Genomic DNA, 26558 nt, shown 5'->3' with positions numbered 1-26558 from the left:
GATGACAGGGTCTCGGTAAAAATGCTTTGAAAGTTCATTTTTTTTAAGAAGCAACAGTACGATGTAGGGTCGATTAGCGATGGCGTAAAGATGTAATAAAAGTCTGGTATAGACAAGCGAGTAAAAATTGCTGTATCACCATCAAGCATTCGGTGGGAGGGTAGATGCACCACGTTAGTCGAATGTCACTTATGCACAGGGAAGGAGAAGCCAAGGAAATGCACACGATAGACAAAAAAAAACACTCAATCCAAAAAGGAATAATATCCTTAAAATGCCTCGACAGGTTTTATGTCCAGCTCGCCATACTTCGTCGCACCCGTTGTAGCACTTTAGAAGAGACAATAAGTTCGGTTCGGTGTGGCAGAAGGTAGTTCGGATACGTTTGGGTTTAGTTCAGCCTTCCTGCCTTCCTTCCTTGATGGCCCTTTGTTAAGCAGTGGTACTGTGTCTGTTAAGTTTGATTCGTTTCCGTTTAACCTGACCGATAGGTGGTCATTCAAAATCAAAAGATAGCAGAAGGTAAAGAATCCAATCGTACAATGCGATTTGGTTTGCGGCAAGGCAAACGGACCGGTTCAGCTAGATGATAGTGTTTAGAAAGTATAATTTGCGGTGAAATAAACGAAGAAAAACGCGAACAATGACGCAACGTCCAATTATGTTTGGTTTCAATAGGAAGCACGATTTGTCATTATCTAGCACAGTAAGCGTACATCGTCCCGCACGATAGCAGCAGCGTCCGCGGGAATCTTCTTTCGGGAGGATAATGTTATGTGGTGTGTAGTGCGAGACACAAGCAGCGCGTAAATAATCAGAACTATTATTGCCATGCGAATCAAGGCGAGCAGGTGTTTGGTCAATTTGCGTATAACCACGTTGTTTCGTAACGATCTGTTGTTGGTTGTTGCCGTTGGGAGAGATAGGTCTGTCTTTCATTTTGTTTTGGAATCGAAGGAAACGTAACGTAGCGTCGTAAAAGCAACCTTTTTGGAAAACAAAACAAAAAAAAAACAACTAATTCGTCCATTCGTGTAACTTCATTACGAGCGAATACAATAAAATAGTAACACTCACCATCGAATTCCGGAGTACTAGTTTCGCGCCCCCCATTCCTGCTCTCCATAGTTACTTGCACGTTTGAGTTTCAATCGCATATTGATCGTATCGATTGATCGTGCGCATGCTGTTCACGCACGTGGGCGCGCGCGTACGATCGCGTTCGTTTTTTTGTTTTTAAACCAAGTGCCCCGATTGTAAAACAGTGGTAGCTACTATCAATTATGTGAAGGTAAACCGATTGAACAATGTTGTAAAAACAAAACAAAAAACTATGCACACTCACACTCTGTCACAGTAGCATGTGGCCGATAAAATACTTATAATAATAATATCGATAACACCTAGTACTAATGGTAATGACATAAACACTTGGCCTCTGTCTGTGAAGAAAAGTAAATGAACAAGGAAAAATACATATATACACTTATATATATATAGTATACATATAAATTAATGATATTTACATTAAAAAAAAATAATGGGTCTTCCGAGGGAACATCATTTCACACAACAAAAGTCTGTGTCTTTTAAGCTGACGAGAGGGAAGAAAAAAAAAACGGTGAGCCAAGCTACATCCGCGGCACGTGATCCTCGTGCGCGGCAGCAACCGCTCCGGTCAGAGCTTTTTCGGCAGGAAAGCGAAAGCGTACATGGATGGACAGCTAGCAAAACTCCCCTTCAATTCTTGTACATTGTGCGTATCGTGTATCTGTGTGTATGTACTATGGCTAAGTTAAGCTCGAGTCGCGAGAATTAGAAAACCTCTCATTCCTACTTGGCGGCATTTTGCAGTTGACAATGCTGACACGAAGGACCAACGTTATATCGTCGTCGTCCCCCGGAGCAACTCCCGCAAGGGGGTGGCAGAAAAACGGCACAAGAACACGTAGTGTAATAGTTTGCTGTAATCGTCGACGAAGAAAGAGAAGAAGAAGAGCAAAAAAAAGCAAGAAAATACTATTAATGCTACTATTCCTATTTACGGCTACTACATTGCTAAATATGACAGCTACACAATTTTTTAAGACAAACACACTAAACATTCTCGAAAAAATAAACGTACAAAACTTAGATACACCTCTACAGGACATCCGCAAGCCAGCACACTTACTGAACATTGACACTATTTTACATTCTATCCTTTTTATCTCCAACCTTCGGGCTAGGGAAGAGGGAATCTAACTGAAAAAAAAACAAAACTACAAGGATGCCAATGAAAAACAAAATGCCACATGTTAGCTGCTGGGGTCGTACCCATGTGCGATTTGTTTATTGATAAGCTCGAAAGCGTGAGTCCGTTGCTGCTTCGGATCTCGAGCTCTAGTGGCCAGTGTTTGATGCACATTGCGAAAGAAGCACGGTATGCTGTTTTCGTTACCGGCCAGCAGCAGCAGCAATCGCAATCTCAAATTTGCGAACGCATTTCCAGCGCTCCAGTGTGAGCGCCGCCCCCCTCATAAAGGAAAACATCCACACATTGCTCAACAGTTGTGCAATTTTCCCTACCGAGACGCCTGATTCGCATCCAAAAGCGTGTTGTTTTCGGGGGTATAAGCTTAGCATAAGAACGGGGGTGGAAGTGTAACGCTGCGAAGTAGGTTAAATTTGTGCTAAAGAAGCTAAAGCCGTCTGCCAGCGGAGATCGCGAGGATAAACCCAAAACCATCCCCTTTAGTGTGCTGCAGCGCGGACAGACACGGCGGTGGCAACGGAGAACAGAGCTTTTTAAAAGACGACGAAACACACGTTTAAAAATCGTGCTGCATAAGCCTTAAACCAAACTAGAACTTAACGATTGATTATCATTTTGTTTTGTTGTGCGCGGAATAGAATAAAATCAAGCACAAGCGTGTGCGAAAGGAGCCAGGGTGTAAGGAGCATTTGCAGTTTTCTACTCGATTCCCAGTTCTGTTTCTGAGACGGGTGAGAAAATAAAAGGAAAAAAAAAATCACGAGGCAAACGATACGTAGATCTTAAGGCGTGTGTTTGAGCGAGAATAATAAATTTAAACAAGCAAAGCAAAACTGTTGTTATCGCACAACGTGTAATTGAGCAGTAATTTAAGCGTTGCACGATGGGTGAATTCGTATCGTTAGAAGAAAATTAACTGAACATAATAGCAAACGAAGAGAAGCAATATTTGCAATCTGAACAATGAAGGTAAATAGTAAAAGCAAAAAAACTAAACTAGCCGAAAAACACACACAAAAAAAATGGGAATAAAGGAATATATGTCATAATGAAGCAAAATAAAAAAAAAACCCTACACCTATAAGCAAACGCTTGAACATGAACATTGCATACACCACTTTACACTCAAAACAGGACGGGAAAACGGAAACCAACCAGGAGACAATGATTGATCAGACAGAGAGAAAGAGAGATTAGCTAATTGAGACAAAAGACAATGAAAAGAAAGCTTACGGGGGGGAGGGAAAAAACCACCACCGCCTCCCACATCGGTTTGTTCGTTTGGTTTTGTGATCGCATTATATTTTTGAAACGAGAAAAAAAATACATAAATGAAATTGTTGCTCATGCGTTTCGGTGCCTGGTGAGAAGAAGCAGAAGAAGAAGGGAAGAAACAATAGGAGAGTTTGAATGTTTGGAGAAACGTAGGAGAAAAGGACGACTGTGGTACGGTGCCTCTTGTTGCCGATGGCTTGGTTGGGAGTGTTTTCTTCTTTTTTTTTTGTTCGTTCGTTTTTTTGTTGTTCTAATAAACAGAATTTGGTAACTAGTATCGTACCGTAGGGGTGTATGTGCGCGTGTGTGTGAAAGGGTGTGTCTCCTTAGGAAAAAAAAGGATACAGGAGCAAAAGCTGCGTTCTGTTGAGCTTAGCAAGCTTGGCAGATTATTGGTTGTGGTTCGTGACAGGATTTCCAAACCTATTGTTGATGTCTATTCAGGACGAGAACGAAAGAGGACACGAGGATAACAGAGCAGTGGGGGTGCGTTTTTCATCACGGTTGTCGGTGTGTGATCACCAGTGGGTGGGAAAATGCTAGCGATGCTTGCGAACGTTGCGCTGTGCCACGAAAGCGCAGGAGCCACTAGTGGGACAAGCAGCGATCGCACGGTGGTACGTTATTTTATACTGCTACTTTCATGGAAACCATTTTTTTTTGCTTCTGGCATTATTTTGTAAGTAAACGGAGAAAGGCAGGAGAAGTTGATGAAACAAAAACAAGCAGGACGATTGGCTTGCTTTTGGAGTGTTTGTGTAAAAAACCAAAAAAGCAAAAAATAAACAGCAGAAAGATATGTATATGCAATTTGGTGTCGTTTTTTTTTCACTTTCGCGTGTCGTGGATCCGAAATATCGAATCGATTATCGCTTTTTTGTTCACGTTATTTGCGCGAGCGGAAAATGAACACGCGAACCAATCGCCGGAAAATAACCAAGCGTACGTGTGTGTTTGTGGGTGGAGGTGTCATGTTCAACCACCCTCCCGGAATTTCCCGGTAGTGAGGTTCGAGCTTTTAGCGCGTCCTTTCCATGGCTGCCGTAACGATCGTGCACTGCTTCGCAATCGCAACGGTAAGCGATCGAGTACGAAGCACGAACACGGACACGGTTCAAAAGCACACAGCGATCGTTCGAACGACCTGAACCTAGCGGATGGTGCTGGTTGTATGCCGGAACACCAAGAAACCGGTGCCTAGACTGGTGGGTTTCAAATGAAACCATCCAAACCGTGGTTGGAAACCGGTTTGCATAGGTCCACCCCAAACGGCCCCCGAGGGGGAGAATATCATCTACGACGACTCTAGGAAGTGAAGCCGCCACCTGGCGCAAGTGAGCGAGGTGGGTTTTTGAAATGATTGCCATCTTTTCAGGGTCTCCGGTCGCTGAAGATGGCGTCGAGATGGTGCGAGATTGATGGCCATCTAGCTGGGAGGGTTTTTGTGTTTGTCTTGGCCACGTTTCGCTTGCTCACACCACCGAGTGAGTGAGATCATGCGCGCATTTTGCATGTGCGCCTTTGTTTAATCATCCGCAAGAGGGTGTGGACTGCGAGCAAGAACAAAAGCAAAAAAAGCATATATGACCGAAGACGTTGCAAGACACCCTGTTTTTTTTTTCAGCGGTCAGCGGTTCCAACCACGCGAAGAGAGAAACCACCCTTAAATGGGGTGTGTGTGTGGTTTTAAAAAGTTTTAAAAACGTTAAACACACATCACCGCGGGTTCAACTGACGAACCGTCACGCTGATAGCCGTAAGATATCGAGAATGTCGAGGTGATAGCGTTATCAGCTTCTTAAGCGTCTCGCAGAAAGAAAAACCGCACATATCACCCGCCCAAAGGGTGACCGCGGCGATAATCGGTATCGGTTCCAGTTCCGGCTGTGTATTTGTGTGTGGCGCATGCTTCTAACTGCCATTAGGTCATCCGAAAGACCCTCCCCAAACCCCACTTTCGACCGTGCTGGTGTTTGTTTCACGGGGTTGTGTCCGCATTTTCTAAGCTTCTCCAAAAGCCACCCTCCCCATGGAGAAAAAAAAATCAACACCAAACGATTCAACTTTCGCTGCGATCAACCACGAACACGTGTGTGTGTGTGTGTGTGTGTGGTGGGGTGGGGTGGAAAAATCGACGCCTAAACCCACCGAACCGCTTTTAGGCGAAAGCCACACAGTCGTCCGGATAAGCGAAAAAACCTGGCCACGGCTGGCGGACGTCCTACGTAAATATGCGCGATCCGTGAAGCCGAGAAATCAGCACCAGCGACCGTGTGTGTGTGTGTTTGTGGGCATTAGAAATTTCGATGTTATCTTCGTGGCCAGTGGCCGGACGGATGGACGCCGGACGCCGGACGCCGTGAGCCGTGGCCACCGGCCAATGGGGGTGTTGGTCAGTTTCCGCGCGTAATAACGCCTGCCCGAGACCGTTAGGAATCGCGTACACCGTGTCCGCGTTTGGCTTCCATTTCGACCTCCTTTTTCCAAACCCACTCCACCCCACGGTGGAGTTTCCCTTCCGTTTTGAAGAATTCGGTACACGTACGCACCCCCTTGCGAGCGATCGAGTGGAGGGAGCCTTTGAGGCACACAACCAGTTCTCCTCGCCATCGACCTTTTGTTGGGACGGATTGGTGGGGCGCGCGAAAGCTTCGTCTGCTGGAGGAAGCAGTACCGTGCAGGTGGTCGAATCAAGCGGACGTTGCGTGTGTTGTGGAGTGTGCTGTGTGTGTGATCGCAAAACCTTAGGAAAACTCATCACCTTCTGTGTGACGAGAGCCCACTGTCGTGACAAATGGCCATGAGTAAAGCGGTCCGGTTGTGGAGCGGCCATCTTAGGCAGTGGTCCAGCGCGAGGACATCCCTCGCGGTGGTTCGTCCTTTGGCGGTGGACGTACGGCGGAACAACTCGAGCGCAAGCTTGCAGGAAAAGCTGGCGACAAGAAGCGTCCAGCGGCACGATTGGAACCGGGCCGTTAGTGAGGCGGAAAAGATCGTCGGCTATCCGACCTCGTTCCTGAGCCTGCGGTGGCTGCTGAGCGATGAGATTGCCAACGTGGCTCTGCATCTTCGCAAGCTGGTCGGTAGCAACCATCCGCTGCTGAAAACCGCCAAGTAAGCACCTAATTCCGGGCCTGGTCGAAAGCGACCAGATGATGATGATGAGTTGTGGGAAACCTCTTCACAGCTCCAAAAGGTGATCGTGTTAATGACGCTGTGGATGAGATTTTTGTTCCGTTTTTGTCTCTGGTGGCCTCAGCTCCGTGTGATCGGAAGCTTTAGCTACAGCCCGAAGAGGTGGAGAGAAACTCACCCGAAAAGTAAAAGCTCGCGATGACGAACTGCGCCGAAAAATGGCGCTGTAACGGTTTGGGAGTGGAAAATAAAAACAATTGGGTCACGTTAAGTAACAACGATGAGAAACGGTGAAGGGCTGGACGGGTTTATTGTGGTGGTTTCCAACAGAAAAAAAAAACGAAAACCAGTCCCGGTGGACGACTCATCAACCGCTCCGAACCGAAAGTTGTCGTTTTCATTCCGGTGGCTTTCGATCGCGCGCAACTTTACGCCCTTTTCGAAGCGCTGTTGGGCATCAGGCGCAGGCTCGTTTGTCCTTCGGTGGGCGCTGTAGGGCGATCACCTTAAACCTGTTCCATCGTTCATACAGCGTACTGGGGTGAAGCTGTAACATAGCGAAACCTACGAGCTTTGTGATTCGATTGTCCGAACGATTTGCATATCATATCGAGCGCGTATGCGTTATCGAAACTAGCCAATTGACGACGCCTGCGGAGTGCTTTGAGGGTAAAAACAATCCATAAATAAGTTACATTTCCCTTGAAGAAGACCGAGGAACTGTGCGTTTTTTCTTTCTTCAGTTGGAACCTTTTTGTACTAAACCTCCACGAGATGGTGATGGCTGTAGAGTGTTAATGTGATTTAAATTAATATCTTTCGGGATTTGATACTTTTTTTGTTGTTTTGCACCATCGCTAATGAAGCGCTAATGAAGTCACAAATTAGTTTCATGCTCGATACGGATACGTTTGGTTGCTGTAATGAAAAAAAAAAAAACATGGACCGTTTTTTCCCACCCCGTCATCGATAACACTAAATTACGCGGCAACAAAAAACAGCAAGCAAGCAAATTTAAGCTTTCTTCGCGGCAACGTAAAGATTTCCTTTTCTTTGTGCGCACGGTGAAGAATGGCTTCGTTTGATCTCGGCGCTCGTTGTGACGGTGTTTCGACGGCTTTTTCTCGGCTTCACGCGCTTTATCGCCACGCTAACCTACCCCAACTGGTTTTGCAACATTTATCAACCACCTTTTTCCGCGTGCATTCGCTGCATCGTCCGGTGAGCTGCATAAACCAGATTCCACTAACGGGATGGGAAGAAAGCATAGCGAAAGAAAACGAAAAATTTAATCGCTCGAGTACCGGGGCCGTAATACAAAACGCCCGAACGTTTCAAGGACATTTTGCGCGAAAGTGAAAGCTCGGTTTAAAAAATGCACCAGTGTCGTAATCTGACCGGCATTTTCGTGCAATGCGTGATTCAAGCCGAGAGAGAGAGAGAAAAAAAACCACCACCACCGATCGTTGGGCCAATTTTTGGTAGCTCACGTAATCGTGATCGTGATGTAACTTCTTCCAACGTGCAATGAATCGTTTAAGTTTAAGTCCAACCATGCGACTGGTGATGGGTAATTTTGGTATGTGACCCTTTTCTCCACAGGACGCTCATTTACAACGACAAAAACCAGCAGGCATGGGGACTGATCGTACTGCTGGTGTCGAAGGCGGCTGGCCACGTGGACACGATCCCGGACATGGAGCAGGATAAGAGCGCTGGAGTGTTGCATTCGCAGCGAACATTGGCGGAAGTCACGGAGATGATGCGTACGTCCCATCTCGTCCACCAGGGTATGCTTAATTTGCAGTCGTTTGACAATGCCGGCAACGATCTGAGCGGTGACAGTGATATGATCTTTGGCAATAAGATCGCCCTGCTCGGTGGTGATTATCTGCTGGCGAACGCTTGTCAGCAGGTGGCCACTTTGAGGTGAGAAGCGTACTTGAACGTTGCGGGTGAACAGCTTCCAAAACTTGTGGAATGCTTTCGTTTACAGGAATCAGGATCTTAACATGCTCATTTCGTCGGCGTTCCGTGATTTGGCGGAATCGAACTTTATCGGTGAGCGTGATGAGCAGAACAATCCGCTGCCGACGAAACCGAACGCAAGCGGGAAGGAGTTTGTGACGGATGTGAACAGTCTGGAGGATTTGGGATTCGGTGATCTGGAGGACAATACCGAACCGATGAAGATCGAGAACGTCGTTGGCAATCCAGAGAAGGAGTGGTCCTTGCGACACGTGCTCGGTGGAGGAAGTTTGCTCGGAAAAAGCTGCCAGGGCGCTATGATGCTCGGTGGCCACCCGGAATCGCTGCAGAAGCAGGGCTATCAGTTCGGGAAGCATCTGGCGCTGGCCTGGCAGGCTTGTATCGATCTGCAACCGTTCCTGCTGCCAAAGTTGCCACTGGGTAATGAGCATGCGTACAACTTACGCTCAAGGGTTCTTTCTAATCGATGTGTACGTTTTACAGGTGCCCAGTTCAGTTTGATATCGGCACCGGTACTGTTCCACCTGGAGCATGACGCCTCGCTGTACGACGAGATCGAGAAGGGTCGCAAATCCGTCGATAACATCGACTACGTGACACTCCACGAAGCGATTGCGCAAGGACCGGGAATGGAGAAGACGAAGATTCTCCAGCGCAAGCACAGCATCGCGGCAATGAAGGTGTTGAACGAGCTGCCGTCTACGGACGCCCGGAGAGCTTTGCAGAACATCATTCTGGCCATGCAAGAGCTGTAAACGGACGGTTTACGGTTCGTTGGGGAGAGGGGCGAAACAGGGAGCTGTACAGTAATACCATAAGCCTTAGCATGTTAAGACGTTTGAACCCAAAGCTGATGTAATTGAGCGTTTTGACCGAAGCGATCTACCTTCGGAAAACGGCAGCGTGTTTCAACAAACCATACAAAGGTAAGAAATCATCAGTGAATGCGAAACCGAAAAGGTATGAAATTTAAACTCACCACTTAAGGATACCACTCTACTTCTCTTTTTCAGCTATTTCACCACTCTACATTCACCACGTGCAATAGCATGCACGGCACTGTTGTGTCAAAAATGACAGGTAGCATTTTCACCGGGCGAGATGTAAACAAACCGAAACGTCAACACCGGCAGATAAAAACACACATTTTCTGATTCAAATTAAGATTATTGCACATAATCTGGATAATTTGGAACTAACAAGTCAAACCGAACAAACCGAGTGCAGAGATAAGCCAGTGAATTAAATGCAACCGTAGACGAGTACCATCATCGAGAGAAAAAAAAAACAGTGTAACAGAATGCATCTCATCTCACCGAGGCACCGAGCAAGGATTACATCATCGAAAAATTGTTTTATCCTCGATATTTCGTCGCGCTAGTCGACAAAAAGTGGGTCGTTACCGTACGTGCAGTGGTTTGTGGCCTTCCACGTGGTGAATCCCTGGTGCCGGTGAGATTCGCGCACATGTCGTCGAGTAATTGCGCGGTTTTCCGTCCAGTTTGTGCCCTGGAAAGCGTGTTGCGCAAACTGTCGTGTAAAGAAACGGGAGATTTTTTGTTTGTCAGTGCACTGTGAATAGCGGATGCCCGGAGCGTTGCATCGGAGTGCATTAGGTGGCCACGTGGGACCCTTTTGCCCGCGCGCGCGCCAAGCAGACGTGTGTGAGTGCCGACAATTGACGAACGAGGGAAGTGATTTATCTCGTATAGTTTTCACTTTTTTTCCGTGTGTGCAGTGGGGTGGCGGCCTCGATCTTCTCTGGGGGTGGCGCTAAACGAACCACGGGTGGAGGGTTGGTTCACGCCTCGCTGAACGGGGTAGCTAGTGAAAGCCACAACCGGCAAACGAGTGATTGTGCGATTCGTAAGGCTTGTGCGGGAGAGTGAGCGCTACAATAAGTGAACAATTGTGAGCGCGAAAAGGTACGTGCACGCGGTTGTGCGCATTTAAATTGCGTGATTTTTCCACGATCAGCCCCGGTGTGTCCCGCGTCGGTAAGGCACTTTCACGCCAGTACAGCTCCAGACAACGGCCAGCCATCGACGGGAGAAGTTTTGCTAACGTGCCTCTTAAAGCCATTCGCTTCCAAAATGTCGCTTAGTAGAAGCTACGGGCTGCAGGCTCGATTGCGGACGCATTTGCAAAAAAGTGCAGTGAATTTGATCGCCAGTGTGTCACATCGCAACCCGAGGGAAAGTGCCCCACGGCGGTGGGTCTCTTCAGGAACAACGAACCACGAGAAGTTGGCAACAAAACCCGTGCCAAAACATGACTGGAACCGGGCCGTTAGTGAGGCGGAAAAGATCGTCGGTTATCCAACGTCCTTCCTGAGCCTTCGGTGGCTGCTGAGCGATGAGATTGCGAATGTTGCGCTGCACTTACGGAAGCTGGTCGGCAGCAACCATCCACTTCTCCGGACGGCGAAGTAAGTACCACACCTAGTTGTAGATTACACTTCGTCCTGCAGCCATCTTGCAACTTGTGGCATTTCTAGGACGTGAGAAGGACGTTGGCATGTTGGAATTCAACATACGCTGTGAAGTGTGATATTTTAAAAAGTAACATATCACCCAGCACGATCACTGCATACGCGCGATCATGTACTAAATTTTCATTCAAAGCTAGTATCAAACCTCCTTAGATCATCGGCAACATTAGTTAGTTCATTAAACAAAAATGATTAATTTAATGTTTAAATTTCGAACAGATTCAAACACTATCTACCACAGCCGCAGATCAGTAGTTTCCCGAGGGTAGTTTGACGTAAAACTTTCACTTATCCTCGGATCGCGTGAGTCTCTCATAGAACGACGAGTCAGTCCTCTATTGCCGGACGTCTCGCGGGTGCTTGCGAGATGTCTTTGGGCGCTCTCGCACTCTCTAACTTCCTCTTATTAGTAAGCACTGTCGATCGAGAGAGAGGAATCTCGAAAAACGATCAATCGCCTGCACGTGGCTAACGCGCCAAAACTTGCAGTTCACATTCAGTTGATGCCGCTAAGACGGGCAGGTCGCACTAAATCCGCGTTCATTGTTAGATGATTTCAGTTTGCTGCAGTTGCGTTGAGGTGTTTCAATTGAGTTTAAAATGTTTCTGAGTAAAATTTGCGGAACTACGGTTCGTCTGGGGATGCATGTACAGAAGAGTGTCATGTCAAATACGATTTCGGGTGTTCCATGGTGTCCGGAAATTTATACACCTCGGCGATGGGTCTCAACAGGGTTAAAGTGCAATGGAAAGCTTGTCTTAAAACACGTGCCAAAACATGACTGGAACCGGGCCGTTAGTGAGGCTGAGAAGATCGTCGGATATTCAACGTCCCTTTTGAGCCTTCGGTGGCTACAGACCGATGATATTGCGAACGTTGCGTTGCACCTTCGCAAGTTGATCAACACGAACCATCCGCTCCTTCAAACGGCGAAGTAAGTTACCGCTCATTGTGCCGTGAGCAAAAAAAAGACCATTGATAGCTAACTGACGATCTTGCATAACGCTACAAGTGCAGTAATAGTTAGCACGTGTTCATCCGTTACCGATTTGATTGGCAATCTGTAATTCATTGCTACTAAATTGTTTTTATTACTAGGAAAACGCCTTCTAAAACTATAAGAAAATATGGGAAAAAGAAGGAATTTCTATTTTCAGAGTTTTAAATTTGAATGATTGGTTACAATAACCACTGTTACGCAGAATGCAGTTCTTGTTCCTAACTAGGTTGCTATGGCGACGCTTGATTTTGCGCATTTGTAAATCTCAGAATGGCAATTCCAAAATTCCTATCCCCAGATATTTTAGCTCAAAATCTTCAACACGTTTGAAGGTCAATCGTCGTAATCAGCGCATCGAATGCATTGAAAAAATAAAGAGAAATGCTTAAAAGGTCGCTAAAGTATGCTGGAACCTGTTTCCTTTGACGTCGATTCATTCATTAGTTGACGTCATTGGCATGCTCTCTGCAGCAGCGATGATCACCAATGATCGCAGTCTTCCCTTTTGATCAGCGACTAAGCTATCATTTGGCGAAACGATGATGTTTATTCGGTAAAGGTGTTTTAAAATAATGACCAAATAATTTTTAAATAATGACCAAAAATAATAACCATTTTATAAATAATTTATAAAAATGGTTCGTAAGATGATAAATTTTTTTGATAAACTTAACACAAATGAACGTCTCGCCCTGCTAGGAATTTGATCTACAACGGCAAAAACAACATGCAAGCCTGGGGCTTGATCGTTCTGCTCGTATCCAAAGCCGTTGGTCATGCTCCAACGGTACCGGATATGGAGCAGGATAAAAGCGCCGGCGTACTGCAATCGCAACGTGGTCTGGCGGAAATAACGGAAATGATACGCACCGCCCATCTCGTGCATCAAGGTTTGGTCAATTTGCAACCCCTGGACAACGCTGGGAACGAACTGGGCAGTGACAGCGACACGATCTTCGGCAATAAAATCGCCCTGCTGAGCGGAGACTACCTGCTGGGTAACGCTTGCCTCCAGCTGGCTGGACTGCGGAATCAACCCCTCATCGAACTCATTTCGTCTGCCGTACGAGATTTAGCCGAATCGAACTTCTTTGGCCCGCGCGATCAACAGAACAATCCGCTTCCTTCGATGCCGTTGAATACCACCACGATGGGCGGTGGCAAAGGAAACAGCGATAGCATGAACCCATTGGAACCGGATGTTAGCTTCGGTGACACTGAGAACAACATGCAACCACTAAGTCTGGCGGGCGTAATGGGCAACCCCGAGAAAGAGTGGGCCTTACGGCATATCCTTGGAGCGGGAACGCTACTGGGGAAAAGCTGCCAGGGAACCATGATGCTTGCTGGACAGCCGGAAGCGTTGCAGCGACGCGGATATCTGTTCGGAAAGCATCTTTCACTGGCCTGGCAGGCATGTATCGATCTTGAACCGTTCAGCAGTGACGAATTCCCATCCGGTAAGTTATCAACAACGTCCTCGATCAGTTCGCATACAGTGGAAAAGCATTAAAACCCTTCTCTTTCATGCTTTAGGTGGACGATTTAGTTTAGTTTCGGCACCGGTTCTCTTCCATCTTGACCACGATCCCGCACTGTACGACGAAATTCAGAAGGGTCTGGATTCGATAGACAACATCGACTTTGCGAAAGTGCACGCGAAGGTGCGAACGGGACCCGGACTGGAGCGGACACGCGAATTGCAAAAGAAGCACAGCCTCGCAGCGATGGCGGTACTGAACGAGCTGCCACCGTCTGATGCACGCACGGCCCTACAGAACATTATCCTCGCGATGCAGGATATCTAATGTACGCCGGAAACGATCACACAGAAAAAGGAATCAAACAGAAACCCAGTCGACGCACACCTTTTCAGGGTTCTTTTCGTGCGCCGGGTATCGCTTCTACTGTGGTAGAGAACGCCCGTGGAAAAGATTTTGCTGATAAGGACAGGCTGCTGGTCGAGATGTCGTGCGGCAGGAGAAGATGCTACAAAACTACATACATACCATTCCGTCCAGAGTGTGAATTTTTTATGGTTAAAATAGCTAGAGGGTGTATGATGGGAGACTAGCATCGAGAATGTAAATTAAGCCAGAAGGAGGTGTGCCGATCACGTGTCGCAGGCAAGAATCTGCGGAGACATGTAGACAGTGCGATCTACGGTAGCTAGGGTAATTGTTTATCTGTTGTTAACGATGTACTCTACTGGTTGGGCATGTGGTGGTTTACGTTTACTTTTTATACGCATTAATATGATTTGGGAATCGTTACTAGGTTAAATTGAAAATGTTAGCGATATTGTCAGTAGCGGTAGCGGGCATCTGCAGACAGAATCTGTTTCAGGATCAAGATTCAATCAGACGAATGGGGTAACGAAGTTTAGGGCATCCGACTTATCGGGAGCAGTGGAAGCAAATAAAAAGAAGTGTGCAATCCCAGACGTTTGCTGGAACCCTGAACAAATGGAGAACTCTCATTCGAAGATATCACTTCTCGTTTTTCTACTTGTCGTTGGGAGCGTTAAAATAACAAACCCGCAGCGACGCTCATGTATCTAATATTCAAACAATTTGTTGCAGAGATATGCGTATAACAAAGGACGACCATGAGCATAAGGAATTTGAGTTTTAAGTTTATGTTTAAATTTAAACTAAAAAAACGATTATCATCAATGAGCGAACCCACGGCATGCTCAAGAATAAGAAGGGCTGATGTTTCTTTCACTTTTGCAGCTTCTCTTTTGGGGCTGCATTGTCGCCGAATTGAGAGTCGAAAAAAGTAGGTCACAAACCTGTAGTGAGAAGAACGCAATGGTAAAAGTGCATCCACCCGGAGAGCTTGTACATTTTTTGGCAACCGCATTCGTGTTCTACCGCACTGAAGAGTAGGTTGTAATTCGAAGGAGCACATTGTTACGCGCGGATTGTCGACGTTTTTAAAATCTGTTCCGCAAGTGTGCCAGGGAAGAAAGTGGAAATAATTGATCAAATTCGGTACAAATGTCGCTGAATAGAATCTACGGAGTGCAGGCACGTTTGTGGGTGCAGTTGCAGCAGAACATGGTGCAGCTGACCACGCGTACGATGGCAAGTGATTCTCGACGGTGGGTTTCGTCCGGAACGACAAACCACGAGAAGTTGGCACCAAAAACCGTGCCCAAACACGACTGGAACCGGGCCGTTAGTGAGGCGGTAAAGATCGTCGGTTATCCAGCGTCCTTCTTGAGCCTGCTGCAGCGCGATGAGATTGCGCTGCATCTACGGAATCTAGCGAGCTCTAATCACCCGCTACTGGAAATGGCAAAGTAAGTACGCCGCATCGTGGAACGTGGAAGTAATACACCCGATTTCCTTATTTAGGCGGAGCGTGTAAGTAGGTTGAAGCGTTTAAAAGATCGCAATGCACCAGAAACTTGACTGCAAAACCGGTTTTGGTTAATTTGGTACCCAACAACAACAACAAAAAGTCTCACCATTGCCAATGTCGTCCTATGCCCATGCCCATCGGGCATTCGTTGTCCCTTTTTGGCGGGGATTTGTGTACCTCTTTCTCTGTGGTATCTTTCGTAAATTTCCCAAACCTGCTTGCTGCATTATGCGATCGAGGGAAAGAAAAGTCTGCCAAGAGGATTGATCAAGAACGTGCTAAAAACATCCGCTGCAACGTAGTAAATTGAGGCATTTGCACAGTAAATTGAGGAAACCGTTAGCCATTTGCTCATCTTTATGCCATGTGGCGAGGGTGCTTTAATAAAATGTAAAAACTTCTTCCCGTAGGGATATGGTCTCCACGGACAAAACAAATCTACAACCGTATGGTTTGATTGTACTACTGCTATCGAAAGCCGTTGGCCATGCTGCAACAGTTGCGGATCTGGAACGGGACAAATGTGACGGTGTGCTGCAATTACAGCGTGAACTCGCAGAAATAACGGAGATGGCGCGCTCCGGCCATCTGATGCACCACGGTTTCGTAAACCTGCCGCCACTAGGCGAGATCGGTGGCAAACTGAACGCTAGCGAAATGGCTTATGGCAATAAAATCGCCCTGCTGATCGGAGACTATCTACTGGGGAAGAGCTTACTGCAGTTGGCTGATTTGCGGAATCAACACGTCTTCGAGCTTATTTCGTCCGCGATGCGGGACATGACCGAAGCGAGCTTTTTCGGTGAACGGGATCAGCAGAACAACCCGGTGCCTTCACGCCCAGCCAGGGACACATTCACCGGCGGGGAACATGGAAAATTGAACTTCGGTGATGCCGAGGATAACAGGCAACCATTCAACGTGGCGGGCGTGATTGGCAATCCCGAGGATGAGTGGGCGTTGCGGCATATTCTTGGAACCGGAAGTTTGCTGGGAAAGAGCTGCCAGGGTGCGTTGATGCTGGCAAAGCAGCCGGAAGATTTGCAACGTCACGGGTACATGTTCGGGAAGCATATTTCGCTGGCCTGGCAGGCTGGGCATGATCTTGAGCCGTTCAGCAGCGCTCAACTCCCGTTGGGTAAGAGGCGACGATGGTCGCTGCATGAAGTGGTTTATGCTGACGTTTCTTTTTCTATACGTTTTAGGTGAAAAGTTCAGCTTAGTTTCGGCACCGGTACTGTTCCATCTTGCCTACGATCCCTCACTGTACGACGAAATCGAGAAGGGACTGGAATCGATCGAAAACGTGGATTTCGCGAAGGTTCACGCGGAAGTCCGGAACGGACCCGGGTTAGAACAGACGCACGAGCTGCACAAGAAGTACAGTATCGCTGCACTGATGGTGCTGAACGAACTGCCAGCGTCTGATGCCCGTACGGCGCTGGAAAACATCATTCTCGCCATGCAGGACATCTAGCGAAGCGAGTAAAGGACATTTCAAATAACTTACTTATATGTTAACCGTATTCTTAAGTCTAGCAATGGGAGTGGGGTTTTTTTTATGGATTCTAATGAATAAACCTTTTAATGTTAGGACGCACAAACAATCAGGAAGTTATCTAAGCGAAGATAAAACGATCTGAAATTAATGCTTTAGTTATTATGCTGTAACTCGGATCGATTGCAACGGCCTGAGAGGATTAGAGACTAACTGGAACGAATATTTTTTTCTTTATCAAACCTCTTTGAGGCTAATGTGTTCTCAACTAGCAAAATAAATGTCTCTTTCAACATATTCTCCGGCGCGATTTCTTACAATATGATCAACTATCAATTGTTTATTGCAACCAAACGATACTCAAACTTAACAAACACCCGTTAGAACACGCAAGCTTTCGAGTGAGCCACCGATCATCTACGATCATCTACGATCACCTGGTGGATCATTTCTTCGCTGCTCACCCGCGATCTCCCTCACACCATCCCCATCATCACCATCATCATCGTCATCGTCCTCGGAGGTGGTCGACTGGTCGATAATTTGCGTACTATTGTGCCGCGCTTGCAGATGCCGCTGAAGATCCCTTCTCCGAGCGAGCTTTTTCCCGCACAAATTACACTCGTACAGTGACCCATCGTGCTGCCGGTGCAACCGGATGTGCTTGTTGAGGTTACTCGGATCCCCGAACGGGCGGAGACAGTACTGGCACTTGAGCGGTTTAAATCCCGTGTGCGTGCGGATGTGTATCTTGAGACCGTACTTCCGCGAGTACAACTTCCCACAGTAGATGCACACGTGGCCCTGCTTCGAGGAGCCCATGTTGCTGACGATCGTCTCGAGATGTGCCGCCGTTACGAGATGCGCTCCGGTTGGTTCGTCCGCTGCCACCGGTTCCACTGGGGCCGGATGATGGATGCGTCGTATCGGTGATGGTGGTGAGATGTGATCCAGCTTGACGACGTGTGGGTTTAGCACGGGTCGAAAGGCGGAATTACGCCACGGTTGGAACTCGTACAGCGGATTGAATGGGCCACCGTAACGAGCGGCTAATGCTTGATGCAACCGGTGCCAAAGGATCGCGATCGGTTCTCGGTTGCAGCTCGTCGCTAGGTGGATTTTCAGTGGATTCGGATATTCGTACGACTTCTGGCACAGGTGGCACACGTAGCAGTTTTGTCCTGCAAACGAGGGAGAAAAAAAATAATGCATAACTTCAATCGTCACAGATCGTCCTTTTTTTTAGGGGCGTTAGTTAGGACATCAACTCACGCTGAATGTTGACCGGCGTCAGGAACGGTATCTGCATGTGAGCTATCACGTCCTCCGCGAACCACAGCTTCAGTTCCTCGCCATTACTCACGTCCCCGGTCAATCGCACACGCAGCAACTGCGTCGTCGTTAGCTCCAGCAGTGCGTTGAAACTTCGCACATCGCTTGCGAGCCGAATTGAGCGAATCCAGCTCGAATGTTTCATCCCACTAGCGGCTTCGTTCGTCGTCAGCAACCCCGTGGAGGATGACTTGCGGATCAGCGTGATGCGGCTGTTCGATGGTCCACCGATCGCGGATTGATGGGCCGCCCTTAAGCACACTTCCTCGGGGACGTATCCTTTCGAGACGGAATCGATCGGAAGAAACCCAAGCGCACAGACAGACGTCGTGGAGGTCGGTGAGGATGGTCGCCGCACGCCCGCACCAGAGGACGTTGATTCGGTGTATCCTTCGTACCCATCGGACATCGGTTCGGGGCTAAGGTTCAGGTGTAGATCAGGCCGGCACCTGAGCACGAACGGTGGTGAACCCTCGGCACTCGGTGTCGGTGCAAAAGTGGTCGACGGAAACATTTAAATCACTCCCGGAAGAACGAAGTCCCAAATCCCAAAACGTCCCACACTAGTTGCTTCACTAAATGTCCACTATTCCAATGCAATACCGGACGCGTGTCACATCCCGTGCGAATTCCTCACAATGTCCTTGTAGCAAATGTCGACGGCAACACAACCTCTCATCGCCACGTGGCCGCTCGTTCTGCTGCTCGCTCCCTCCCGGGCAGGATGTTTTATATCGCGGCCGCCGCCAGGATAACGCCCCGTGCCTTTTTGGTCTCGTGGCATCAGGATCAGGTGGTGCGCTCGCACGACCAAAAATCCGCCCTGGTGTAGCTTTTTGGCAGCGTTCGGCGCATTAGCAAGTGTGTAGAAAGGACACCCGTCCTTTCGGATGCGGGACATACTCCGCACCGGAGAACGGAACAAACACACGCGCGAGCCCCTTTATTTAAAGGGTGAAAGAGAGAGAGAGAGAGTGACCGACAGCATCCACAGGGTTGGGGGAAGGATCCAGGACGTGCTGCGACAAGTGCGAGAAATCTCACGGCATTCCGCAAGGGTCGCACCGTAGGGTGGACGTGCCCTACAACACCGCATAATAGTTTTTAAATGAATTGATAAAGATCAGTCCCCGGGGCTTGTAGTTCCCCTTCCGGTCAGCGTCAGTTCCGCAAGGACGAAGCACCCTCCAGGGCGATGATTTTCCCGGCTCTTTGTATCCCTGTCGCGTCTATCCCGCTGCGGTTAATCGACGACATGCGTACGCGCACGCTTGTACACTTTAAATGGCTACAGGCCCGGATCCGGCAACCCTCCGACATCAGGAGCAAAAACCGGCAGGACGTCAGGATCATATGTTTTTCGGGCCACGCGTTCCCGGTCGGTCGGAGAACCTGTGGCGCAACCTGTGGCCTGGTAATGCTTGTGGCGGTGTCGGTTCGGCTTGCGATTAAACCGACCGGCGCTGGTCAGCTGCCCGGAGGGATTTAGTTTTTGGCTTCCCGATGATGGCGGTGGTTCACCCTTTCTTCGCCTCGCCTGGAAAACCTCTGCTCTCGAAGGGGAAGGGGTGGTTGAAATGGTTGAAAAAGGCGCTCGTGAAAAAGGAAAAACCCCTGTTTTATATTGGACGAATCCGATTCCCCCGCGAAAAAAGGGTTTTAGTTTAGCTTTGTTTACATTGTATTACGATTCAATTAGAGAGTGCGGGCGCGAAGGGTTGTGGTGGGTTTGTGTTTTTTTGCGCTGTTTTATGAGCGGGTTTATTGAATTTTTAGCATCAGTTCCCTTCGGTGGAGCCATTGCTTTCCGGTGCGGTCAAGATCACTTCCGGGCGAGTAATTATTATTCGGAGTTTCTTTGCAGATTGCAGAGAAGTGTTGTATTTGATTTTGATGCTTTTCGGAAGTGATTGTTTCATCTTTCTTTTTGAGAGAGTGTTCTATTAATGAACTCTAATTGACGTGCCTCCTTTAATGAAGGTTCTTCATCTGTATCCTTGTTATTGTTATTTATTTAAGAACGGCCTGGCCGTATTTAGATTTGGATAATTTTGGGTGAGCTGAAAGGCATTTTCTCCCAACAGTCCCAGATAGCCTTATCCCGGGCTGACTCGGTTAATAATCTGTATCCTTTTACAAATCGATTTTAAATTTTAAAGGATGAAACTTTTGCAAAGGACACATTTTCTATGAATTGTGAATAAACCATGAATAGTGTGTTAACATACGTCCAAAGGATAAAACAACGCGCGCGTGGCACATTGCATATATCCTTGCTTTGGAACAAACCCACCGCAGCAAAATTGCGCTGCCTCTAAAAGGCAATCTAGTTGCCTGGGTGTGCCAAACCGTGTCAAAGCAAAATTAGATATGTTTCGATATAAAAAAAAAGAACGCAAAAACCACCCCTGCTCCGCAGCACATTAGCCCGCACATTCAAGCGGCAAGGACGTGCAGATTGAGTCCCCGCGATAGCACGCAAAAACCACATCCCGAGCGCTCGTGGCGATCATAATTGTTTCGTCACATGTTTTTGGCTCCTCATAATGGAAAATCAAACTGACCCTAATGAAGGGGCCCGTCATAGCGGGCTGGGAGGGGGAAAAAGGAAAGCAAAGAAAAAAAAACTCGCTGAATCGAGAGAATAATATATATATTTCACCGAGGGGAAAAGTGCACACTCAGCAGGACGAGTCTGGAGGGATGGACGCCGCGTGAAAAGCTCAAATATTATCACTACATTTTGTGTTGGGTAAAGGTTTTTTTTTCTTCTTCTGCATCATTTTCCACCTTCTCCTGCTCGGGAAAATTCACCTACCAGGGCCCGGTTGTCACCGTGACGACGAGGGAGGAAAATGGACCACGTCGGGGCACCACGTGGACGCCTGCAGACTGGCTGCCAGGTCGACAAGTGCATTTGCAGGACGAAAAACGGCGTCACCACAGGACCCGCGATGCCTTTTCCTTGTTCGACCTCCTTTTTTTTGGTTGGGGTTGGGAAAAATCCCTCCAAGGGGCGGAGACAAATGCGGCACCCATGCCGACCAGATGCAATCTCTTTAAGCCCATCGACCGAAATACAGGCACAAAAAGGAACCGGTACGGGCCAATCGAGTGATTTCAATGCCGGTTAAGGGGAGGAGCCATTGAGCGCTGGAAGCACACGGCAGGATATTCGAGACCCATCGCGAGAACAAGCCAGGTTTAGGAAGCAGAGCTCATGAACCAGATTTAGGTTGTATGAATGTACAAAATTAGAAATCTCTTTAAATGATGTGAGTAATCAACGCGGAAAACTTGCGTCTCCATTATGCACCGATTTTTCACCGAGCAACCAAACCGCTAAGGCTGCAACTAAGGCCCAAATTAACTTAAACACCACCGAAACGGATGGTTTACCATCCGCTATTTTTTGCAAAGAATAAAAAATATATCTAATCCGCATCGAGCCGTCCATTGGCACTCTCTTGCGTGGCAGACACCACCCTGAACGCACCCTTCACAGGACATTAGGAATCAATCACGAGAGAGCGAGCGAGAGAGCGAGCGAGAGAGCGAGAGAGAGAGAGTGTGTGAGTGAAAAAAAAGGGAGGGAAAAAATAAATAAACCACCGCAACCGAGGGAACTCGTTCCGGTAGGTCACAGGCAAACCTCTATTAGAACGAGATTAGTCCCGAATAAGCACGATATCCTTGGGACAAGGATGCGTGTCATGGGATGCGTAACGAAACGCGCCCAATTTGTCATGCCCGTCCCAGGCGCGGCCACAAACACCACAACCTGGACCAAAGTGGGTGGCCAAGTGCGCACGTGCACGTGACGCAATCCAGTGACAAGGCCGTGTCCTGACAGCGAGTCCTGACAACCTGCTGCAACCACCCCGAAACACCAAACAGACCGTCGAGCCAGCGTTACGAGACTTCAGTTACGGTACACGTCGTGGGTATATTTGGACCGGGTTTTAAAACATCATTCGGTTGCTTTCGTCTTCACAATCGCTCGCTAGGTACACTGGAAGGGCACGGCCCGCTTTTTGGATCACATTTGCATTTCATTGTTTAGCCTCTGCTGGTTTGCTGTTCGCTTGTTCAGCCCCGCGCTTAGTAGTGCTTGTAGGTGGGCTGGGGAGCGTAGTGCTGCTGTGGCTGAGGTTCCTCGTAGTGAGGCTGGCTAGCGGCCTTGGCGTAGGCATCGATCAGCTCCTTTGGGACTGGCGGTGGCGTCGGGATGTGCGATCCTTTCGGCTGGAAACCGTGCTCATCGGCAACGTAGCTCAGCGACACCGGATGTCCGTGCGGGTCCGTGTACGAGAAGGATCCGTGAGCGACCTGCACCTCGTGATCCTTGCTGCCACCGTTCTTCACGAAGCCCTGCTCCTGAGCGGCGATTCCGTTGGCCGATTCGTATCCAAACTTGTAGCTTCCATCGTGCCCGTGGTGGGACTCGCTGTGGACGATCTTGATCGGTGCTCCAGTCGGTTCGTAGTGATGATAATCACCGATGGCGCTGGCCACGGCCACAACGGCGAACAGGGCGATGAACTGTGAAGGAGACTAGGTGAGACACTGTTCCGCGTGAAGGTGCTTCCAGGACATGCTTACCGTTTTCATGTTGGATACGATTGCTGCTGGAGCTGGCTGGATTGAGCTGCTGTCGGCTTGGGATGCTACCGGTGCACTGGCGTACCATTGGTTGGGCTCGATAGGTATTTATAGTGGGCGCTTCGCCCGGGGATGGCCTGTAGGGGTCGCTCGCGCCACCAGAAGGTCTCTTGGCTGTGGAGGATCGGTTCGCCATGAAAGTCGCCAAAAATTCACCCCATTCCCAACCGGTGGCCACATTGAGTCTTTTGGGGGTGTTTCGATCTGACCGAGTGAGAAACACACAGAGAGAGAGAGAGAGAGAGAGAGAGAGAGAGAGAGAGAGAGCTCTTCAGCCACAGCTTGACCGGAGACAGCTTTAACGAAACGAACCGAATCGCGAATGTCCAAAAATAATAGAAAGAAACGTCAGCAAACTCTCTCTCTCTCTCTCTCTCTCCTTCTCTCTTGGGCCATCGAAAAAAAAACCGTTCCAACCCCCAACCATTTCGATCGAAACCGAAAGTTATTATTTTCTTTAAAACACTACACCGGCGGGTGTGCGAATTTTTTCTCTTTTTCAATTAATTTTTCCACCCCTTGCCAGCGCCCAGACACACATGCGATTTTTTTTTGCTACATTTTTTTCAAGGAGGTTGGTCACCCCCAAACGCAGGTGGGACGGTTGTGTGGCAAGAGAGTTGCGCCAGCCACCCCTCGGTCCGGGGATGATGGGTTGGTCCGGGTCGATTCGAAGTAGAATCTGGAGCACGTGAGTGCGAGCGATCTCTGGGCGCAGGAGGCTTTTCTTTGGCCATTCCATTTGCTTGTCCATTAGCGAGGTTTGTATGGAGGATTGTGGGTTTTTTTTTGCTTCACTCTTTGGGGTGGCTATTGGCGAATTTCCTAGATGATGTCACGTGCGATGCTCGTTTTGTGGGCTTGCCTTATCCTGCTGGTTCACTGAACGATCTGGCTGCCTCCTTAACGACAGAGCTGGTTAATTTTGACGATCGAGTTGGGAGCTCGCTTTTTTGTCACAAAAAGCCCCCCGAGGTTGAAGGGAACGTACACCTGCTAAATGGCGCCAACCAGCTGATGTGGGAAAGGTTAGGATTTGCGAGCATTTTCGCCATTAAGCCAGGAAAGGATGGCATGCAGAAAATTGCCTGTTCCAAATCGAACACGCATGGGTTGCTGAGACAAAGCGCGGCACCGAAACGGAGCCAACAAATAAAGAAGAATGTTGAATGAAAGGCAAAAAAGTCAATTAAAGAGCAAAGCAAGCAGTGGATTTATGAAATCGAATCTCGAGCCTCGGGTTGGGCCGCTTTGAGCGTGTTTGGCGAAATTCAATCTTGAATATTGAGAGGAGAAAAATGTTGGCGAAATATTCTATCACCTACAATTGCATGTTTTGCGGTCAATTTGCTGTGGGGTCACTTAAACGAGTAAATTACACAAGTGAGCTGAATGTACTCATTCCAATTGGAAAATTATATAGGGTTTTGAGTATAAATGGCTTAAATCAGTAAATGATATAGGCGAAGCACACAAACAAATTAAACAATTTTATATGCTTATTAGTTTTTATTTTAATAGTTGAAATAGTAACTTTCGGGCACGGTTCTGCAGCGAATAAAGTGTAGAACTCAAAGTATCTTTAACAGGAAAAAATAAAATGGATGTCAGCCACAAAGCGACGAGATCTTATCCTACTTTTGTTATTATTCTTCCCATTTCCCATTTCTCTACGCCAGCGAGCCACAGGTCATCTGGATTAGCATAGCGTAACTGCATTCCTCGTAAGCTTGTTTAATTTGGCAGCTATTTTTTTATGCATCTCCTGCATCGCACGTGCTTGGCTTATGTATATATTTATTTCAGCTCTTTCGTTCGCTTCCCCGTTGTTACGATCGCACCCCTTCGCGAGCCAAAGCCTAGAGCATCGATCCAAACCTCGATCGGTTCGAATTCACGCGCCCGTTTCGGCACGGGCCGAACCCCACGATGGGTTTACACAATTTCCACGCGCTCAGCAAATGGAAACAAATTGATGCAGATAGTAAAAAAAAAATGTAGGAACATAAAAATAATAAAGACACATTCGCCGATGGGCCGAACCCCCGCTCGCATAACGTCTATTTATCAGCCCGGGCCAGTCTGCTCTCATTATCCCCACGGCACAAGCTGGCTCTTCGGCAGCTCTGCGCCATCATCATCATCATCGTCATCACCGTCAGCGTCATCGCAGGTGAGTATGTATGCTTTCTTTCGGGCAGCATCCGGGCAGCCCGAGCCCATCCGGGGAGGCCCAACGCCATGGCCCGTGGTATAAAAAGAACTATCAAAATTCGGAAGGCCATCAGTGCGGTGGCAGCAATCGTGGTGCAAAGTAGCAACCCAATCCAGCAACCTGCAAGCGCGACCGAGTGAGAGTGAGTGTGATTGTTTGCTTTCTTCAGCGTACCTTTGAGCAAGCGTTTCCAACAACACGATGAAGATGGTAAGTTTGAACGGAACTGGGCGTTTCCTGACAGGTGCTTTAACCTTCTGGATCATCTCCTTTTCCAGTACGTGACCGCCTCGTTCGGACTTCTGGTCCTGGTAGCCTCGGTGGCTCTGGTTGCAGCGGAACACTATCATCAAGCGCCGGAATACGAGCACCCACCGGCCAAGCAGATCCCGATCGTGCACAGTGAGTCGTACAGCAGCCACGATGGTAGCTACAAGTTTGCGTACGAATCGGGCAACGGTATCACGGCACAGGAGGAAGGATTCGTGAAGAACGCCGGCACCAAGGATCATGAGGTTCAGGTCGCTCATGGATCGTTCTCGTACACGGATCCGCATGGTGTGCCAGTGTCGCTGAGCTACGTTGCCGATGAGAACGGCTTCCAGGTGCAGGGTTCGCACGTTCCGACGCCACCACCGGTCCCGAAGGAGCTGGTCGATGCCTACGCTAAGGCCGCTAGCCAGCCTCAGAGCCACGATGAGCCGGATTACCCGCAGCCTCAGGCTCCGCATGGTTACAGCGCGTACTAGGGTCGCGGTCGAGCGGTTTTGAGCTGCGCAACTGACTGAATAAGGGTCCTGCAGGATGCTGCTGTGGCCCGTGCATGCTATTTGCTGATGTACCCAAATATATGTGATATATAAACAAACTAAAACAACATGTGTTTTTGATCTCGAGCTAACGGAGAGAAATTTAAATGCCTTCCTTCTTGGAGGAAAATCCTTGATTGAATCTCAGCTCGGGATATTTAACAGTACCACGATCAGGCTGAAGTCAGCTTCGTTGTTAAATATGATTGAAGGATCACGCAATAAACATGATCGTGTTTGAAACCTGAAATGACTGCCTAAACAACCGCAAGCTGTAAAACGACACCGACAGTACGAAAAGGAGAGTATTTATTTCAGGCGGTAAGTGGCTGCAACATAAAAAAAGCGCAACCATTCGATGCGATTGCTGTTCATGCATCGATCAAACAAGGGGCCAGACCAATTTGGAGGGAAAATTGGAAAACCGCTTCGAAACCGAGGGTAAACTCGAACGTCATGGATGCAAGTGCATTAGCGAACGGGCCCGGTTACATGTTGGGCGAGCAAATTGGTGCATCATATTGGCTT

The 26558-nt window shown here is 48.2% G+C and overlaps 5 protein-coding genes across 5 annotated transcripts; 4 read left to right on the top strand and 1 right to left on the bottom strand.

Moving 5' to 3' along the window:
* The first annotated feature begins 6323 nt into the window (after positions 1 to 6323).
* LOC128724903 (all trans-polyprenyl-diphosphate synthase PDSS2-like) lies at positions 6324 to 9408 on the top strand. The gene is made up of 4 exons (XM_053818624.1): positions 6324 to 6643; positions 8267 to 8593; positions 8661 to 9073; positions 9137 to 9408. Exons 1-4 carry the CDS (start codon positions 6324 to 6326, stop codon positions 9406 to 9408), a joined length of 1332 nt encoding a protein of 443 aa, XP_053674599.1.
* A 1022-nt stretch (positions 9409 to 10430) lies between these two features.
* On the top strand, positions 10431 to 14600 carry LOC128722470 (all trans-polyprenyl-diphosphate synthase PDSS2-like). The gene is made up of 3 exons (XM_053816134.1): positions 10431 to 11081; positions 12845 to 13605; positions 13682 to 14600. Exons 1-3 carry the CDS (start codon positions 10747 to 10749, stop codon positions 13951 to 13953), a joined length of 1368 nt encoding a protein of 455 aa, XP_053672109.1. The 5' UTR covers positions 10431 to 10746; the 3' UTR covers positions 13954 to 14600.
* A 547-nt stretch (positions 14601 to 15147) lies between these two features.
* Positions 15148 to 16991, top strand: LOC128726486 (all trans-polyprenyl-diphosphate synthase PDSS2-like). Its single transcript, XM_053820299.1, has 3 exons — positions 15148 to 15452; positions 15925 to 16652; positions 16720 to 16991. Exons 1-3 carry the CDS (start codon positions 15148 to 15150, stop codon positions 16989 to 16991), a joined length of 1305 nt encoding a protein of 434 aa, XP_053676274.1.
* Positions 16992 to 22445: 5454 nt separating this feature from the next.
* On the bottom strand, positions 22446 to 22955 carry LOC128724803 (endocuticle structural glycoprotein SgAbd-2-like). Its single transcript, XM_053818524.1, has 2 exons — positions 22947 to 22955; positions 22446 to 22886 (listed from the first exon to the last, which is right to left on the bottom strand). Exons 1-2 carry the CDS (start codon positions 22953 to 22955, stop codon positions 22446 to 22448), a joined length of 450 nt encoding a protein of 149 aa, XP_053674499.1.
* Positions 22956 to 25422: 2467 nt separating this feature from the next.
* On the top strand, positions 25423 to 25970 carry LOC128722778 (endocuticle structural glycoprotein SgAbd-2-like). Its single transcript, XM_053816459.1, has 2 exons — positions 25423 to 25431; positions 25500 to 25970. Exons 1-2 carry the CDS (start codon positions 25423 to 25425, stop codon positions 25968 to 25970), a joined length of 480 nt encoding a protein of 159 aa, XP_053672434.1.
* Positions 25971 to 26558: the final 588 nt, after the last annotated feature.

Source organism: Anopheles nili, chromosome 3, assembly GCF_943737925.1.
Source record: "Anopheles nili chromosome 3, idAnoNiliSN_F5_01, whole genome shotgun sequence".
In the NCBI taxonomy this organism is placed as follows: Eukaryota; Metazoa; Arthropoda; class Insecta; order Diptera; family Culicidae; genus Anopheles; species Anopheles nili.
Note: the sequence above shows the minus strand (reverse complement) of the source record. Positions and strands in the feature narration are given on the sequence as shown.

Excerpts from the sequence above, each read along its gene's own strand:
- LOC128724903 (XM_053818624.1), top strand. The coding sequence starts at position 6,324 with ATGGCCATGAGTAAAGCGGTCCGGTTGTGGAGCGGCCATCTTAGGCAG. Across the intron at positions 8,594-8,660 it reads CAGCAGGTGGCCACTTTGAG|GAATCAGGATCTTAACATGC; the intron begins GTGAGAAGCGTA and ends TTTCGTTTACAG. Across the intron at positions 9,074-9,136 it reads GCTGCCAAAGTTGCCACTGG|GTGCCCAGTTCAGTTTGATA; the intron begins GTAATGAGCATG and ends TACGTTTTACAG.
- LOC128722470 (XM_053816134.1), top strand. The coding sequence starts at position 10,747 with ATGTCGCTTAGTAGAAGCTACGGGCTGCAGGCTCGATTGCGGACGCAT. Across the intron at positions 11,082-12,844 it reads CCACTTCTCCGGACGGCGAA|GAATTTGATCTACAACGGCA; the intron begins GTAAGTACCACA and ends TCGCCCTGCTAG. Across the intron at positions 13,606-13,681 it reads CAGTGACGAATTCCCATCCG|GTGGACGATTTAGTTTAGTT; the intron begins GTAAGTTATCAA and ends TTCATGCTTTAG.
- LOC128726486 (XM_053820299.1), top strand. The coding sequence starts at position 15,148 with ATGTCGCTGAATAGAATCTACGGAGTGCAGGCACGTTTGTGGGTGCAG. Across the intron at positions 15,453-15,924 it reads CCGCTACTGGAAATGGCAAA|GGATATGGTCTCCACGGACA; the intron begins GTAAGTACGCCG and ends TTCTTCCCGTAG. Across the intron at positions 16,653-16,719 it reads CAGCGCTCAACTCCCGTTGG|GTGAAAAGTTCAGCTTAGTT; the intron begins GTAAGAGGCGAC and ends TATACGTTTTAG.